At 44.6% G+C, this 14,000-nt stretch overlaps 1 protein-coding gene across 1 annotated transcript in view; it reads right to left on the bottom strand.

The window, feature by feature from the left end:
• Npas3 (neuronal PAS domain protein 3) overlaps window positions 1–14,000 on the bottom strand; it is an 838,670-nt gene that overhangs the window by 230,382 nt on the left and 594,288 nt on the right. The window contains 1 exon segment of the mRNA XM_052738517.1: window positions 10,084–10,173. Within this exon segment, the coding sequence (XP_052594477.1) occupies window positions 10,084–10,173 (90 nt within the window).

Genomic DNA, 14,000 nt, shown 5'->3' with positions numbered 1-14,000 from the left:
TTGGATTTTCTAGATCCCAATCCAGGCTCATTTTCTTGCTTCCCCACTGACTACATGTCTAACACACACACAAAAGAACCCAGCCAGAAACTGACAATAGGAAATGCCACCGACAGAGTGTCTTAATTTTATAAACAGAAAATGAATGCTTGGATCGTATCTCCAGGAAACATTTGCTTTTTAGAAATAGTCAGACTTGGCACTCCGTCTCCTCAGCCCCGCTGACAGTTGTAGTCAGTTATTACACTGTTGTGACTTGGAAGCGGATGCCCCCAAACAGTTCAAAATTAGTAACATCGCGCTTCAGGATTGTCTGCTTGCTCATCCAGGCTTCTTTTATAATTATTTTAAAAGGCACTATCTGATTTCCTGAGCGCCGCCCCAGGTGTTCTCTGGGATAATGAATGGATAAACATATCACCCAGTGTCACAGAGTCGTTGTGACATTTACGAAATATCTTCAGTTCAACTCCTGTAATTTCAATGTACACCACACCCAAGGCGGCAAGCCCATGCTTTTACTAAAGAGCTGGATGATTCTTGGTAATTGCCTGACTTACTTGGAATTGAAAAGGTTCTGAAATGCAGAGAAGCAACAGCTTGGTTCTTTCTTGGACCTTACATACCCATAATTGCAAGTGAAGAAATGGAAGTCCATGGTTTTAGTGCCTGTTCACCCTGTTTTTCTTGAACTTGTATCATCCGGCCTCAGCAGGGCGTAGACTTCAGTAAGCGGCAAAGGACATTTTCGTGGCACTTGGCAGCCTCGCCTACGGAGGTGCCGAGGCTCACAGGGAGGGTTGAGTCTTATCAACAGAGCACCTCATTTTCCATGTCATCCCTGAGTGATCTCAGCATGCAATGCCTCTGAATACCTCATTCCCATGTCTCTCTTTTGCACCTTCACATACTGAGATCATCGGGTGAGTGGTTCTCAGTGTGGTCAAAAGCAAGAAGAAAGGAGCCCAGCACTTACAGAAACCCTTTGTAGTGCCAACCATTCGTCTGTAGGGTCATTTGACAGTTCCAACAGGTCTACTGTTCTTCATTCAAAGCAAACCTCACACTTCCCGGGAAAGAATCATGCCGGGGCTGGTATTTTCTAGAAGCATTTCTCTGTATCTACTCTATGGAGGACCAAGCACATCACGTGAAGATGTTTTTAGCTCCTAATAAATGCCAAGTTTAATAATTAGGAAGGTTAATCTGTTAGCATTACAGTAGGAGCAGGCAGCTTAAAGTCAAGATGGCTGAACAATAAAATCAGAGATTTGTGCCACCATCTCTGTCTGCCCCTTAAAGCTTCAGCCCCCTCCCAACTGGTGGCCAGTGTCCACTGCTTGCGTGGCAAAGCAGGGCTGAAAGAAACCACCTGTTTTCCAGAACAAGGCTTCTCCTGGTCGAGAAAGCCAAAGGGGGCAGGGATTCTTAATAAAAAGTTTGCTTCTGCCCAAACTTAGACAAAAACAAAACAACAACAACAAAAACAAACAAACAAAAACCCCAACCTAAACATAATTGATGGTTCTTTACCCAGTAACCAAATGCTCTGGCCATATACTCCTGAGACTTATCATAGCACACCCTGGGGCCCACTGATGTGCCCTGTTAACTATGGCAAGGTCTTCAGCAGCCCTGAAAAACATCTCAGACCACCACCTTCCTTCCCAGGGAAAACTTCTCTCTGCATACATTCTCCTGCTCTCAAAAAGTTTCTGTGGTTATTGAAAGCGATAGATTTAATTTGCCAGCACATTAAAAATTAACAGCATTGGAGGAAGTTTTCGTCTTGTTATTGAATGTGGTAAATCTGTACTTCCAGGAGCCTGGGAGGAGGAAGAGACCCCAAAGGAAAATCAGGTTTGCTGTTTAGTGAATTGGAAATTATTTATATCTGTAGACAAAAAAAAAAAAAAAAAAACAACAAACCACAGTGGGTACAAAACCCAAGCAGGATATAGGCAACCATATCCTCTCATTAATACATAACTGTTTGTGAGTACACATATACATCAAAACAGCTTAAATAATTGAACTGGCTGACACCTTTCTTTTTAAAAGTGATGGTTTGGGGGGAAATGAGACTTTTTCAAATGAGGGAACAAGGGTAAGAAAAACCAGAGAGCCATGGGACACCTGGTGTTTAAAATCAACATCAATTCTCAGGTCATCAGTGTAGTTCTAGAATTTATGCAAAAACCTGAAGTCAATTTCTTATTATTTTTCAGCTGAAATTGCTGCCATGCTACCTCTGTCCATGACTTCTCATGTTAGTCCTAAACCCTAAGATGGATTGAACGTGTGTATCTAGAAATGAAATATGGGTTTTGCGTGAATTTAGCGATTTTTTGACCTCCTTCTCTGTAGGTCAAGTTATTCCCCATTCCTCCTCTGAACAGTTTGCATTCACTCATGGCTCTCCCAGGGCCCAGGCTAACCGAGGAAGGAAGCTGGCTCAGGTGGAGGGTATTATTTTGCATATATTGTCTACATAAGCACCACATTATGGACAGAAATTATCTTTACTTTCCAACTTTGCATAATAAAATAAGCCATAAAATTAATACCATATAGAAAATAGTGCTTGCCAGGCAAAGAAATGTACATTGCTTTCTAGAAATCCAGGGACATTACACTGCCTGTGCCTGCATGAATAATACATGGCTTAATTCAGAAAAACACCGTTTCATTATTTAAAAATGAATAAATTACGGACTTAGAATGATGGCTAAATTTCCTGAATCTTACTTTTGTCCCATGTTCTAATTCAAAAAATGAACTGGAAAATAGCATTTCATCTGCCCAAATAAAGCAAGTGTGCTCCTTACGAAGTATTTCTGACTTTACACTTCCACAAAATGAAGAATGCTGTGTCTCATTTCTTCTCTTGCTCACTTTAGTGCTAGAATTAAGACATCTAAGATCTTCAATTTGTATACTTGACAATGGTGAGCCTATCCTGAGCTGTCCTGAGAGTCTGTGATGCAGTCTAACAAGAAAGGTACCCAGAGGCCCCATGGGTTGGCCTTACTGCTCGGGAATAAATAAAAATAACGTATTTCTCATATAGGGTGCCACAGTAAATTTCTTTGAACTGACACTGGCCTCCTTTGAAGACCTGTTAAAAATCCAGTCTCATTTGGGGACTGAGGAGACAAGGTATGGAAGAGAGAGAGAGAGAGAGAGAGAGAGAGAGAGAGAGAGAGAGAGAGAGAATCGCACCAGTAATAACAAATTAATTTGGAATGAAAATAAGTAAAACATGCCCACGCAGTACATGGAGGCTGAGCACAATGTGACAGGCAGCAGATGATTCTACCGATTTCTAATGCTGGAAATTCGGATGGCATTTACTAGCATAACCTTTCAACTCTGAGCACATCAATAGAGGCCGACAGTGGCTTGAAATATGATTCCTTGCAGATAGCATATCCTCATTCATCTGACTGGGCTGCTTGCTCTGTGCTCCACTGCACAAACAGCGTCTCCCCCACTTCTGAGAGGACACTAATAAAAAAGGCATCAATTTCCAGCTCTAGTACTACTGTGATCTCTTTATATGTTCGACATCCAACATTAAATTAAAATGCTGTTATAAATCCTACTTTCTGAATCTGGAATGAGTGTTGGGTTTTTGTCGCAGGAGACTGCAGCAAATCTTGTCAGAAGCAAGGAAGCACGTCTTGTTCACTCAGAATTAATGTTGTGGATGAAGGAAGGAGGTAAAAAGGGGTTGAGGATGGTGAACGGAGGGTGTCAGAGGCAGTGGGGACCGGAGCTTCGGGGGCCAAGCCAGGCAGGGGATTTGATGCTTTCGAGAAGTGGTTAATCAGGAATTGTAATTACCAGCGACAAGCTGTGTGGCAGGAAGATCGTTGATAAACACACATACGCATGTGTCCATGTATGTCAACAGAGAAATGAAGGCTAGGGAATTGTTAACTGTTCTTTCCAGGGGTGAAAATGCTTTCCAGATATGAGTGGTACTGTGGTACACTCACTAAAGTCTCCACCCAGAGACTGCCCCCGGGAGTCAAAGGCAAAGGGTCTCAGGGACATGTCACCTGGGCTGCACGTCATTGCGACATACTTTTAAGGCTATAAGACCAACACCGTCAATCACTGAATAGCATTGCCAATTAACACAGGTTCACGTTTCGAAGTCACAATCACAGAAGAGAGGGCATAAAAAGCCCTGTCTGTAAAGCGCTAACCTCTTCCATTTTACTTCAGATGGTTCCCCAACATTAGGGAATCTTTGGACTGCGCCTGATAAGAAAGATCCTTGCCATGATCACCTAAGAACTGTAGGAGCTATGAGTCAGTCATAGAATCTGCAAAGATGTGCCGCCCTGGCTGGCTGCAGGCTCTGCCAGCTGTTCAGAATTATAGAGGAAATAAAGAGGCGTTGCTTGCCTATTTGGGAGGGTGGGGTGGAAGGGAAAGGGGAGAGCCAGCAGTTCAATATCTGGATCGAACAGAGGAACTTTTTCCCCCCAAGGATCCTGCCGGGAGGAACCTTGACATACACAAAGTCAGAACGTAGCCAAAGTTACCCTGGTGAGAACGATAAGGTCACCCGTGGGATTGGCGAGATTATCTCTGTCAAGCACTCGGACAGCATGCGGTCAAATGATGCATCATGCAGTCATTTTCGGGGGGGAAAAATCAATTTCTTCTCCAGGTCGCTCTTTGCTTTTCAAAGTGCCCTTGTAGGCCGTCATCAGCGAGCATTTATCAATTTAAATGCTGTAAATTGATAATGTGCCACTGTGCCTTGTACTGTTTCTGAATTATTTTGATACTTATATTTGCTCAATAGTCTCCAAACCCTCAGAGCTCCCACATTCAAAGGGGCATTTTTCTTTGTTACATGCAGAAGTGATGAACTTTTTATGACTCATACAGGAGAATGCAGACATCCTGGTGGTAAGAGGGGAGGCCTGGGGGATGCAAAAACAGCACTCCTGCTTGAAAGATTTTTAAAAGGAAGACACAGCGCTGTATTTGCACACATTTAGTTAAGGAGGACCAGTTATCCTGGCACTGCATGAATGTAGAATACCAAGTGTAAAACTGCAAACACTTGTCCCCCACCCTCATGAGCCCTGGCGGGACTGAAATCGGCCTACTTTTCCAGTCTTTACATTCCACACTCTAGGATGTGCTGACGCCAGACAAAAGTCACAAATTCTAAAGAAGGCTTACATCATACACACACACACACACACACACACACACACACACACACACCTATATAGCTTAGAAGCATGAGAGCCCAAGGAGAGAGTTAACCACACACTAACCCCAACTTGATTAGCATCGGGAATCAAAGCATGGGGAGAGTCTAGGCTCGCGCCTTGGAAAAGCAAGAGAAAACCATGGCAGTTGCTGCCTCTTTAACCTCCAGTGATTTATTGGCCCTCAGCCAAGTTATCAGGGGAATCTAATTCTTCTTTATTATTCAAATAAACCACACTTGGCACCATGGTTCCCTTTCAGAATAGCTGCACAAATAGACTGAGCTCTGTCATTTATCTGACCTTGTACTTGTGTGCTGTAGCTATAATTTTATTTGCCATTCTATACAACAAACGCAGAGGAATCTAAAAGCCGGAGATGGACGACAGGATGGGGAAAGGAGTTTAGGGTAAGCGTATATCTGCATATATGTTAAAAAAAAGAATCATCGATGTGTTTTCCCCTGCATCTCTTTCAGGTTTTATCCCTATGGTCAACTCTCCCCTAAGCTGTCTTACAGTCAGCCAATCTGTAACTGTTGGGAGCTTCCTTCAGACTGGCTTGCCATGGCCAGACACTGACTTGTAGGAGGGTGGAGCATGGGGAGAGAAAGGGAGTGATAGGGTCTACTGCAGGAGAGCCTTCAGCTGGTGGGTGAGATGTCCAAACCCTCAAGAAGCACCCATTTCCAGATTTCTAGTTGGCTGTAGATCCCACTTCGTGGTACACAGGATTTGGTTAATGAGACAACACTGCTTGCCCAGGCCGACATCTGCATCTCCCACTTTACTTATAAGAAGGTGTTTCCAGAAGCTGAGAGTTCCCTTTTATCTCCTGGTCCACTGAGACCGAGGTCCTTTGCCTCGTATGCTTGTGTTTGCCATGGATAGCTCTGCTGTAAATATGAGCTCTACAGGAAGTGAATCAGTTTGCCATAATCTCTATGCCTGCCTACAGAGAGTACTATGTGGCATTTACTTTCAGATTTCAGTCTCAGAAAAACGTCACGTTCCTTGAAAAGCAGTGTTCTCATATTGTTGATGGCTGACTGTACTTCCCTTTTTTGCTTTGATTGCCAGGAAGCACACAGTTGAAACTAAAGCTTTATTAAACCACTTCCATGGGGCATTTGAAGCATCTATTTGTGGTTTTCTACTCTTGTAGAATTATCCAGTTTTATTTATCTTTTTTCCTTATTCTATTTTGCCATTATTTTCATTGTATACATTTATCTTAAACCTTTTTTTTTTTTGGAAAAAGATAGAGCCAACACATAAATATTTCCCCAAGCTTTAAGTCTGATATCAACTAGAAATGCTTTCTGTTTACCATGTGACGGCTTTTTTGGATTCTTTGGTGAGAATGCTCCTTCTGTTTTGGAAGCAACTTCATAGAAGTTGGCTCCACAGCATTGCTACATATTCAGCATTGGGGAAGGCATTCTGTTTTCTTTCTTCATTTTCAGCCCTGCCAATTCCATCATGGCAGGGAGCAGAGCTGTCTCTCAGCTCCAGACGCAATGCCAGGCACACAGCACTCAGTCTCTATGTAAACCAAAATGAGCACTGCTAGGTGGGACCCCTCCTTCGGGGGAGGTTCCTGGTAACTGGCAGTCACTGTCACAAAAGTAAACCACACCTTGGATGCTAAGCATTATCTATCTATCTATCTATCTATCTATCTATCTATCTATCTATCTATCTATCTATCTATCTATCTACCTACCTACCTACCTACCTATGTACCTAACTACCTATCTATCTGGCAAGGCCAAGGGGCAGTTCCCTCCCTCTTCCCCCACCCCCACTGCTCAGGTCAGTCCCATCATCACAAAGCTAGAAGAATACTTCATATAGAGTGGTCAACATGCCCAAGGCTCAGATACTAGATAATCGAGAAGGAAGCCTGCTTTGCTGTCTGTACCCAGGCTGTCCCACAGTGATCAGTGGAAGTCCCTCTCTTTGCCTTTCTCATGTGCAAAAAGAGACCCCTAATTCTCTTCTAAGCCCAAGCCATTGTAAGACCACCACACGGTGAGGAGGCAGGAATATCATGCGATTAGAAATGCAGATGCAACCATGTTGTTCTCACAGACACTGCCATGCTCACATGCCCACAGCCATTTCCCTGAGGAAGTCTTTGTGACAGAGTCACACACTCTCTAGCAAATCTATATGGAAAGGGAGGATGCTTTCTCCTTGTCTAGACTTTCATAGATTAACTACCTTGGCCACAAACATTTGGTTGCAGCTAATGTTTGTGTACAGGTGTGTGGGCATCTGTGGAGTGTGTGGGCTGGAAGAACAAATGCTTATAGCATATTTTCTTTGGATGCCACCTTTGAGTACCCTGCACCTCAATTCTGCAAGAGGGAACTAAAGACATCTGGGAAGGGTTATGGCTTAGGGACCTTGATGATCCTTTTCCAATGCAGAACCTCAGCTGCTTTGAAAAATTTCCCAGAGTTCAGCAGAGGTCTCTCTGGTACAGTTTATAAACTTAAAACATGTGCAATGTTATTTTAATATCAACCAAGAATTTTCCTTAGACTCCTGTTCTAAACCCATCTAAGTTGATATGGGCAAAAATCCCTCCTTTTCCCCTTTATACTCTCATCTATGTAGTTAGGTATCACTTCAAAATTCATCTCTGGGAGCCTCTTCCTGGGCATGCCTGCTGCCCCCCACACGGCAGCACCCACAGGAGATGGCCGGGCATGTCGCAGCTTGGGTCTGCCTCCGGAAGTCAGCCTGCTGACTCCTGGTGCCCACTCACACTGCCATCACAGGAAGAGGAGTGGCTGGCCTCGGGGCAGGTGCCAGACCCTGGGTCATTTTGACATGGCAGACTTAGAAAGCACCATTATTTGTTTCCGACTTTAAGAAAGAAAAAAAAAAAGTGTCTTCAGTGATGCAGCCGAGATGCAGAGGAAAGAACGGGGAACCAGCAGAGGGTTAAAGCCAAATTTTCCTTGAACAGATGATATTTCAGATGGCCACACTATTCCAGACGCATCAATTTCCTTGAAAATCCAATCCATATATGTGCATATGCTGTGCTGGCAGGGGGACTGCCTGAAATGGCCAAAACCCAAGAGCTAATATTCTTTTGGCCAGAATAATGCAATTATTATTTTCCTAGCTATCAGTCTACGCATACACAGCCATCTGTTATGCAAAGCAAACATACACATCTCAATTACAGAAAATGCAGTTGCCTTGACAGAATTTGGACTCCACCACTAACCAGGACTGTAAAATGTGTTCGCAGCTAGTATATAATGGATGCTTTTCAGGGGTTCCCTAATTAGCATTTACCTGCTAAAACTAATTATTCATCTTTCTTCTTTACTGGCTTCCTCAACGCTGCTGGATGCTCCACAGAAAACATGAGTGTGGCATCAGGGAAGCACAACTGTGGGTTCCTAGCCCTACCTGGTGTTAACGATACAGGGGTACACCCTATTTGGAACTGGAGATTTCCAGATGGAGTAAGATGAGGCTTAAAACCTATCAGAGGCTGTAACAAAAGAGAGATCTCAGGGAGATACAAGAGAATGCACACCTTCCCATCCCCTGATTTGCGAGAGTCCACAAGAAATTGCTGTGCATACTATAGTCAAGAGCACACACGTTCTCCAAGGAAGGGCTGATGATTGCATCCCCCATTTGGAATCTCAACAGCAAATAATCAAATTTGGCAGGGTTTCTGCTCCTTCCCCAGCCCTCCTCAAACAGCAAATCTCTCTATTATTTCCCAATGTCGTCCTTGATTTAGCTGTCTCCCAGTAAACCCGCTAACAGCCAGAAGGTTCCAGCCAAGCTGGATGTGTCCTTTGAGCTGTGCCAACCTTCAGAGGCTCTGAGTCTGGGTGGGACCTGCCTTTGAGAAGACCAGAGACGCTTATCTCCATCGTTAGCCTGGAGGCAGCTGAGGGAGAGGTAGCTTCTCCAGCTCACCAGAGCATCACACACATGCAAAACCTTCCTGCAGAGAGGCTGTGTATCCCTTTCCCAGTTACCACATGAAAAGGGTCAAACTCAGCCAATCACTTGTACCAGAACCGATACCCAGATGTTGGGTGCTTTCGTGGCACAAACATCTGGATAATTAGCTGAATGGAAGACCTTATTTCAGAATAGGCTGGCAATCTGTAGGCGCAGCCTGAGCCTCGGAATGCGGTAGAACTGAAGTGTTTGTGTTTCTAGAGAAAAAAAACCAAGGATTCTGTCCCTTGCCCTACAAGCCTCTGCATTCTCTCTTTTACCCCCTGACAAACACATGTGAGCAATTAAATAGCGAAGCATGAAAGGCGGCTTTATTTTATGAAATTGTCTTCCAGTATCAGGCAGATTTGCCAAGGCAGAGTACTCTTTCCTGGCAGGAACCCTCCCTGCAACACATTTTAATGGTGTCTTTCAGCATTTCTTGACTCCAAATGACTCCTGCCATTGTGTCAGCTCCCAGGATAGCGCGGGGCACTCCATAAACATCCAGTAATAGGACACAAGGGAAGCACTATTAGTGTGTCCCTCTCCTACCGGGCACTGGGGTTTCAAAGTTCAAAACAACCACGGAGGAAACTTCATTTGTTCTCAATAAATTAATAATGATCCTTGGGGGGCGGGGGCGCGGTGGAGAGGGGAGCTCAAGTTTCCGAGCACAAGTTTATTCCGAAAGCCCAACACAGACAGGCTTCTCTGACTTAGAAGAGTCAGGTAGAGGCCCTTAAAGAATAAATTAGGTAATGCATGCTAAACAGACGATCTCTTGGAGAAGGAAAAACAGTGGACAGAAAGAGCCTTCACATTCAGCACCAAGAATCCAAATTGTTCAACTTACTTGTGAGAGGCCTAGGTAGATAGAGACTGTTTCGGAAATGTACAGAAATTTTCCTTCTTGATTTAGTGCAAATACGAAGCCATCCAGAGACTGCAAGAAAAAAAATACAAGTATGTTAATACATATGCACAGAGATACTTAAGCAACAAAGTGAATTGAAAACAAACATTGCCTTGTGTGAATGAATGGGCTAAAGACCACAAGATCCTGTCTATTTCAGAAAGTTCTTTATGCCTTTGTCATTTTGACCAAAATGCATTATATTCATGTATAAAGGGAGGTCATGCTGATTGTATGAGACATTGCCTTTATTTTGGGGGGATTCGGTGGCAGCTGCCAATAAATCTCCAAGCTCCTCTGCTAAAGGATGGAAACTAATGAAATGAAAAGGGGAAAGGCTTCTACATCATCACTTGGTTATTAATGAATATTAATAACTTATTAATTAATAAAGGATGCTTTCCGCACACTGGGCACCTATCATGGTAAAGAAAATAGGAAGAGTTGGTGTATTATGGGGGAGTGTGTAAGGGCTCCTACACCACAATTCCTCTTGCACTGGGACAGAGTGAGTTTCTACTGGGAACCAAAAGGAGAGACTAACAAAAGCTGGAGAGAATAAAAGTTGTCAAGAGTGTCATCTGTCCCCCAGAAGCCAGTCTAACTGTCCTAGACAAGGGCTGCAGTTCTTGTTCGGTTTGACCAGTGACGGACACCACCCTGGGATCCAACTACAAACTCAGCTCAAATTAAGAACGGTCTGTTTCAAGTTCTTGTCGTCAAAGGCATTTCGTCCCCTCCACCATCCTCTCAGCTTTTGCTTTAACAGGATGGGTTGCAGAAGTCGGCACAGGCAAAGAAAGTCTAAGTCTTAGGGACCTTCACAGAGGCTGCAATTTTGCAAATTCAGGAACCTGTGTCTGGAACAAGGTACGTGGAGACACTAATGACATACTTTTATAAATATAGAACGTTGGGAGGAAGTCATAAAAGTAGAACTATGCATTCTTGCAAATCCCAGCAATAAAGTTGGGTCTGCTTGAATACTGGGGGAAATGCCATCTGTGTCTTCAGAGTCTGTGGTTTAAATGTGTCCCTGCCCCCCCCTCCCACTCCCCGCCAAGGATTGTGAGACAGAATCTTATTTTCTAGCATGACCGCAGGGGGTGGGATCTTTGGGGTGCTGAGGGCAAGAGAGTGTTGTCCTGATGAAGTCACTGATGCTGCCCTTGCTGGCATGGGTCAGTTGTCTCAGGAGCAGCTTCCTCTGGAGATGAGGCTGGCCTCCTTTCCCTGCCTTCTCTCTCCAGTGCTCTCTTGCCTCTGTCTTCTGCCATGCGGTGACGCCTCATGAAGGCCCTGACTAGGTGCAAGCCCCGTGACCCTGGGGTTGCCCACCTCCAACAATGTGAGAAATATCTAGTCTCTGATATTCTGTCCAAGCAGCACAGAACGGGTTAAGATAAATAATTTTTTTATATGGGAATACCTGTATATACATTTACATGTCAGCATGAAATGTGGATTTCCATGTTTTCTGACCCAATTTAAACACGTTCCCACATTGCTTAGGGACCGTGGGGCACCCAAAGTCTGCTCTCTAATTTAGTGAGTTCTGAACACAACTCAAAGGGCACATTGCATTGTTTTACAAAAAGCAGATTATACAATGGGCAGATCAACACACAGCGATGTCAACAGCTCACACTGATTCTATAACATGCAGTGAGAAGTCTGCATGTACCATCTTTTAATTTCCTCAAATACCTTATGAAGTAACTATATCATCTCAATCCTCTATATGTCAACACTAACAGACTTAGCAAAGTTAGGTAACAAGCCCATCACGCTTTGGAGGGTTGGATCTGACAGGTCAGTGCTTTTCACTGAAATACTCTTTATATGGTATGTGTAGATTAATGAAAAGCTAACTAGTCGGAGTGTTTCTGAAGGTATTTACTTGGAGCTTATGACTTTTTAAATGGTTTTCAATGAATTGGTGAGATGATAGAATCGGATCGTTAGAGGCCGAAGACAAAGGCAGAGTGGCCTGACAGGAGAGTTCCTGAGGTGCCTCTATACCTGCTACCAGGCCATCTTTGCTCTGCAGATTTTCCCCCAAATCAGCTGGGAAACAATATTGCTAAGGGATGCAGGCTTCTTGCCATTGACAAAATGACCAGACGTCTCTGGTCAGGCCTGACCTTCTGGGGTCAGAGTGTTAACACTGTCCTGATATCATGCACATGGGTACCAGGCAGGCCTGCCTAAGCACAGGAAGCTGGTACTACAGGGAGAAACGGCTTCCTCCCTCAAGCAAGGGAAGGATTTTGCTTGTCCACATCTTCACCTCACATCGTCTAACTCTGGTAGATGAGGATCCCTCCCTTCAGCCTTTCCCCTGGGAAAGGGGCTTTGCTGGATTTCCCGTTCAACCCCAGCAGCCAGGACCTGATGTACAGAGAGAGCCGTGAAGGCCATCTTTTCAAACCAAAGCGTGCCTCAGCAAATGAGAGTGGAGGCGTCACAGGAGAATAAGGTGGCAGTCAGAAGGTTCCTAGGGAGCAACGGACAGGTGGAGCTGGCCTGAAGATAATCCCCTGTAACGGAGACCCTCATTTCACGGGTACGGAAACTGAGGCATGTAGAGGCTGCTTTGCTGGCTGGAGAAGGTTAGATAAGGCTATTAGCTGTTGCGTTAGGATGAAGTCCTTTGTGCTGCCCTGACTTTAGAGGGTCTACAACGGCCAGCTTACTGCCAGGCCGAACTTCTGAACAGTAGGAAGCGTCTTATTTACCTTCCTCTAACCAGAAATGGGCAGGCACTCCATCCAGACTTACTGAGCCCAGCTCTACCCCCAGGCTCAGTGTTCTTCCCTTTTTATGTCACACATTTCAGGTGACAAAGAGGGATGGGCATTACTCTTCCCAAGAGTCCTGCTTAGGGGGGTATTAGAGTATTTGAACATTTGGATGCCTCAGATTTATATCACCTGTACATGTCCCGATTCTCAGAATACCATGGTCAGAGAAGATCCCCCACCCCCTCCCTCTCTCCCTCCCTCCCTCCCCCTGTCCCTTCCTTCCTGACTTTTTTTTTGGTTTTTTGTTAAAGACTGAGTCTGTCTCAGGTTCCCAGACTTACTTTGTAGCCTACACTGGCTTCAAACTATCAGTGACCCTCCTGTCTCAGCCTTCTCGGTACCTGGATTTTTGGGGTGTTGTTGCAACATCCAGCTCTGAGCGAATTTTCTTTTTTTTGAGTCTTCCTTGAGAACCTAGTGCCTTCCTGAAGAGATGTCAAGGCCACCTCCACATAGCCCTCCCTTTCCCATTAAAGAAGTATGTCTTACTACACTAGTTCCCACCTGTCTGCTTACTACAGAGCAAGAGGAGACGTGGGTACCACAGGGCAGCTGACTATGAAGTAGTCCCCATCTAATACCTGGCCAGTTCTCTATGGCAAGAATGGAAGCTCTGACAGATCTCTGGACTTTCTGATAAGGTAGAAATGAGTCCATGTCTACATGGCACGAAGACAGCCAGTCAGCTTGGTTAAAAATAACAATCTGGCACTGGAGACGGCTCATGGGGTGAGACATGAAGACCGCAGTTCAAATCCCCGGGACCCACGTAAAAGTCAGGCAGATGTGGGCGCCCATCTGCACTCTCAGCATAGGAGGCAGAAAGGGGATTCCTAGCACAAGCTGCCTGGATTATCGAGAACTGGCAAGCCCTGCGTTCACATAAGAAAAGCTGCTTCCACGTGTAAGACAGAGAGCCATTGGGAAAAACACCAAAGTCAATGTCGAGGCTCCACATGCATTTAAACATGCACATGTGACCCACGCAGAGACATGTTGTCCATACACAGATGAGCATCCACACACACGAACACACATACCCACAAACATATA

Source organism: Peromyscus californicus, unplaced genomic scaffold (assembly GCF_007827085.1).
Source record: "Peromyscus californicus insignis strain IS unplaced genomic scaffold, ASM782708v3 Scaffold_15__1_contigs__length_86483966, whole genome shotgun sequence".
NCBI classification, from domain to species: domain Eukaryota; kingdom Metazoa; phylum Chordata; class Mammalia; order Rodentia; family Cricetidae; genus Peromyscus; species Peromyscus californicus.
This window is presented reverse-complemented; position numbering and strand designations above follow the sequence as displayed.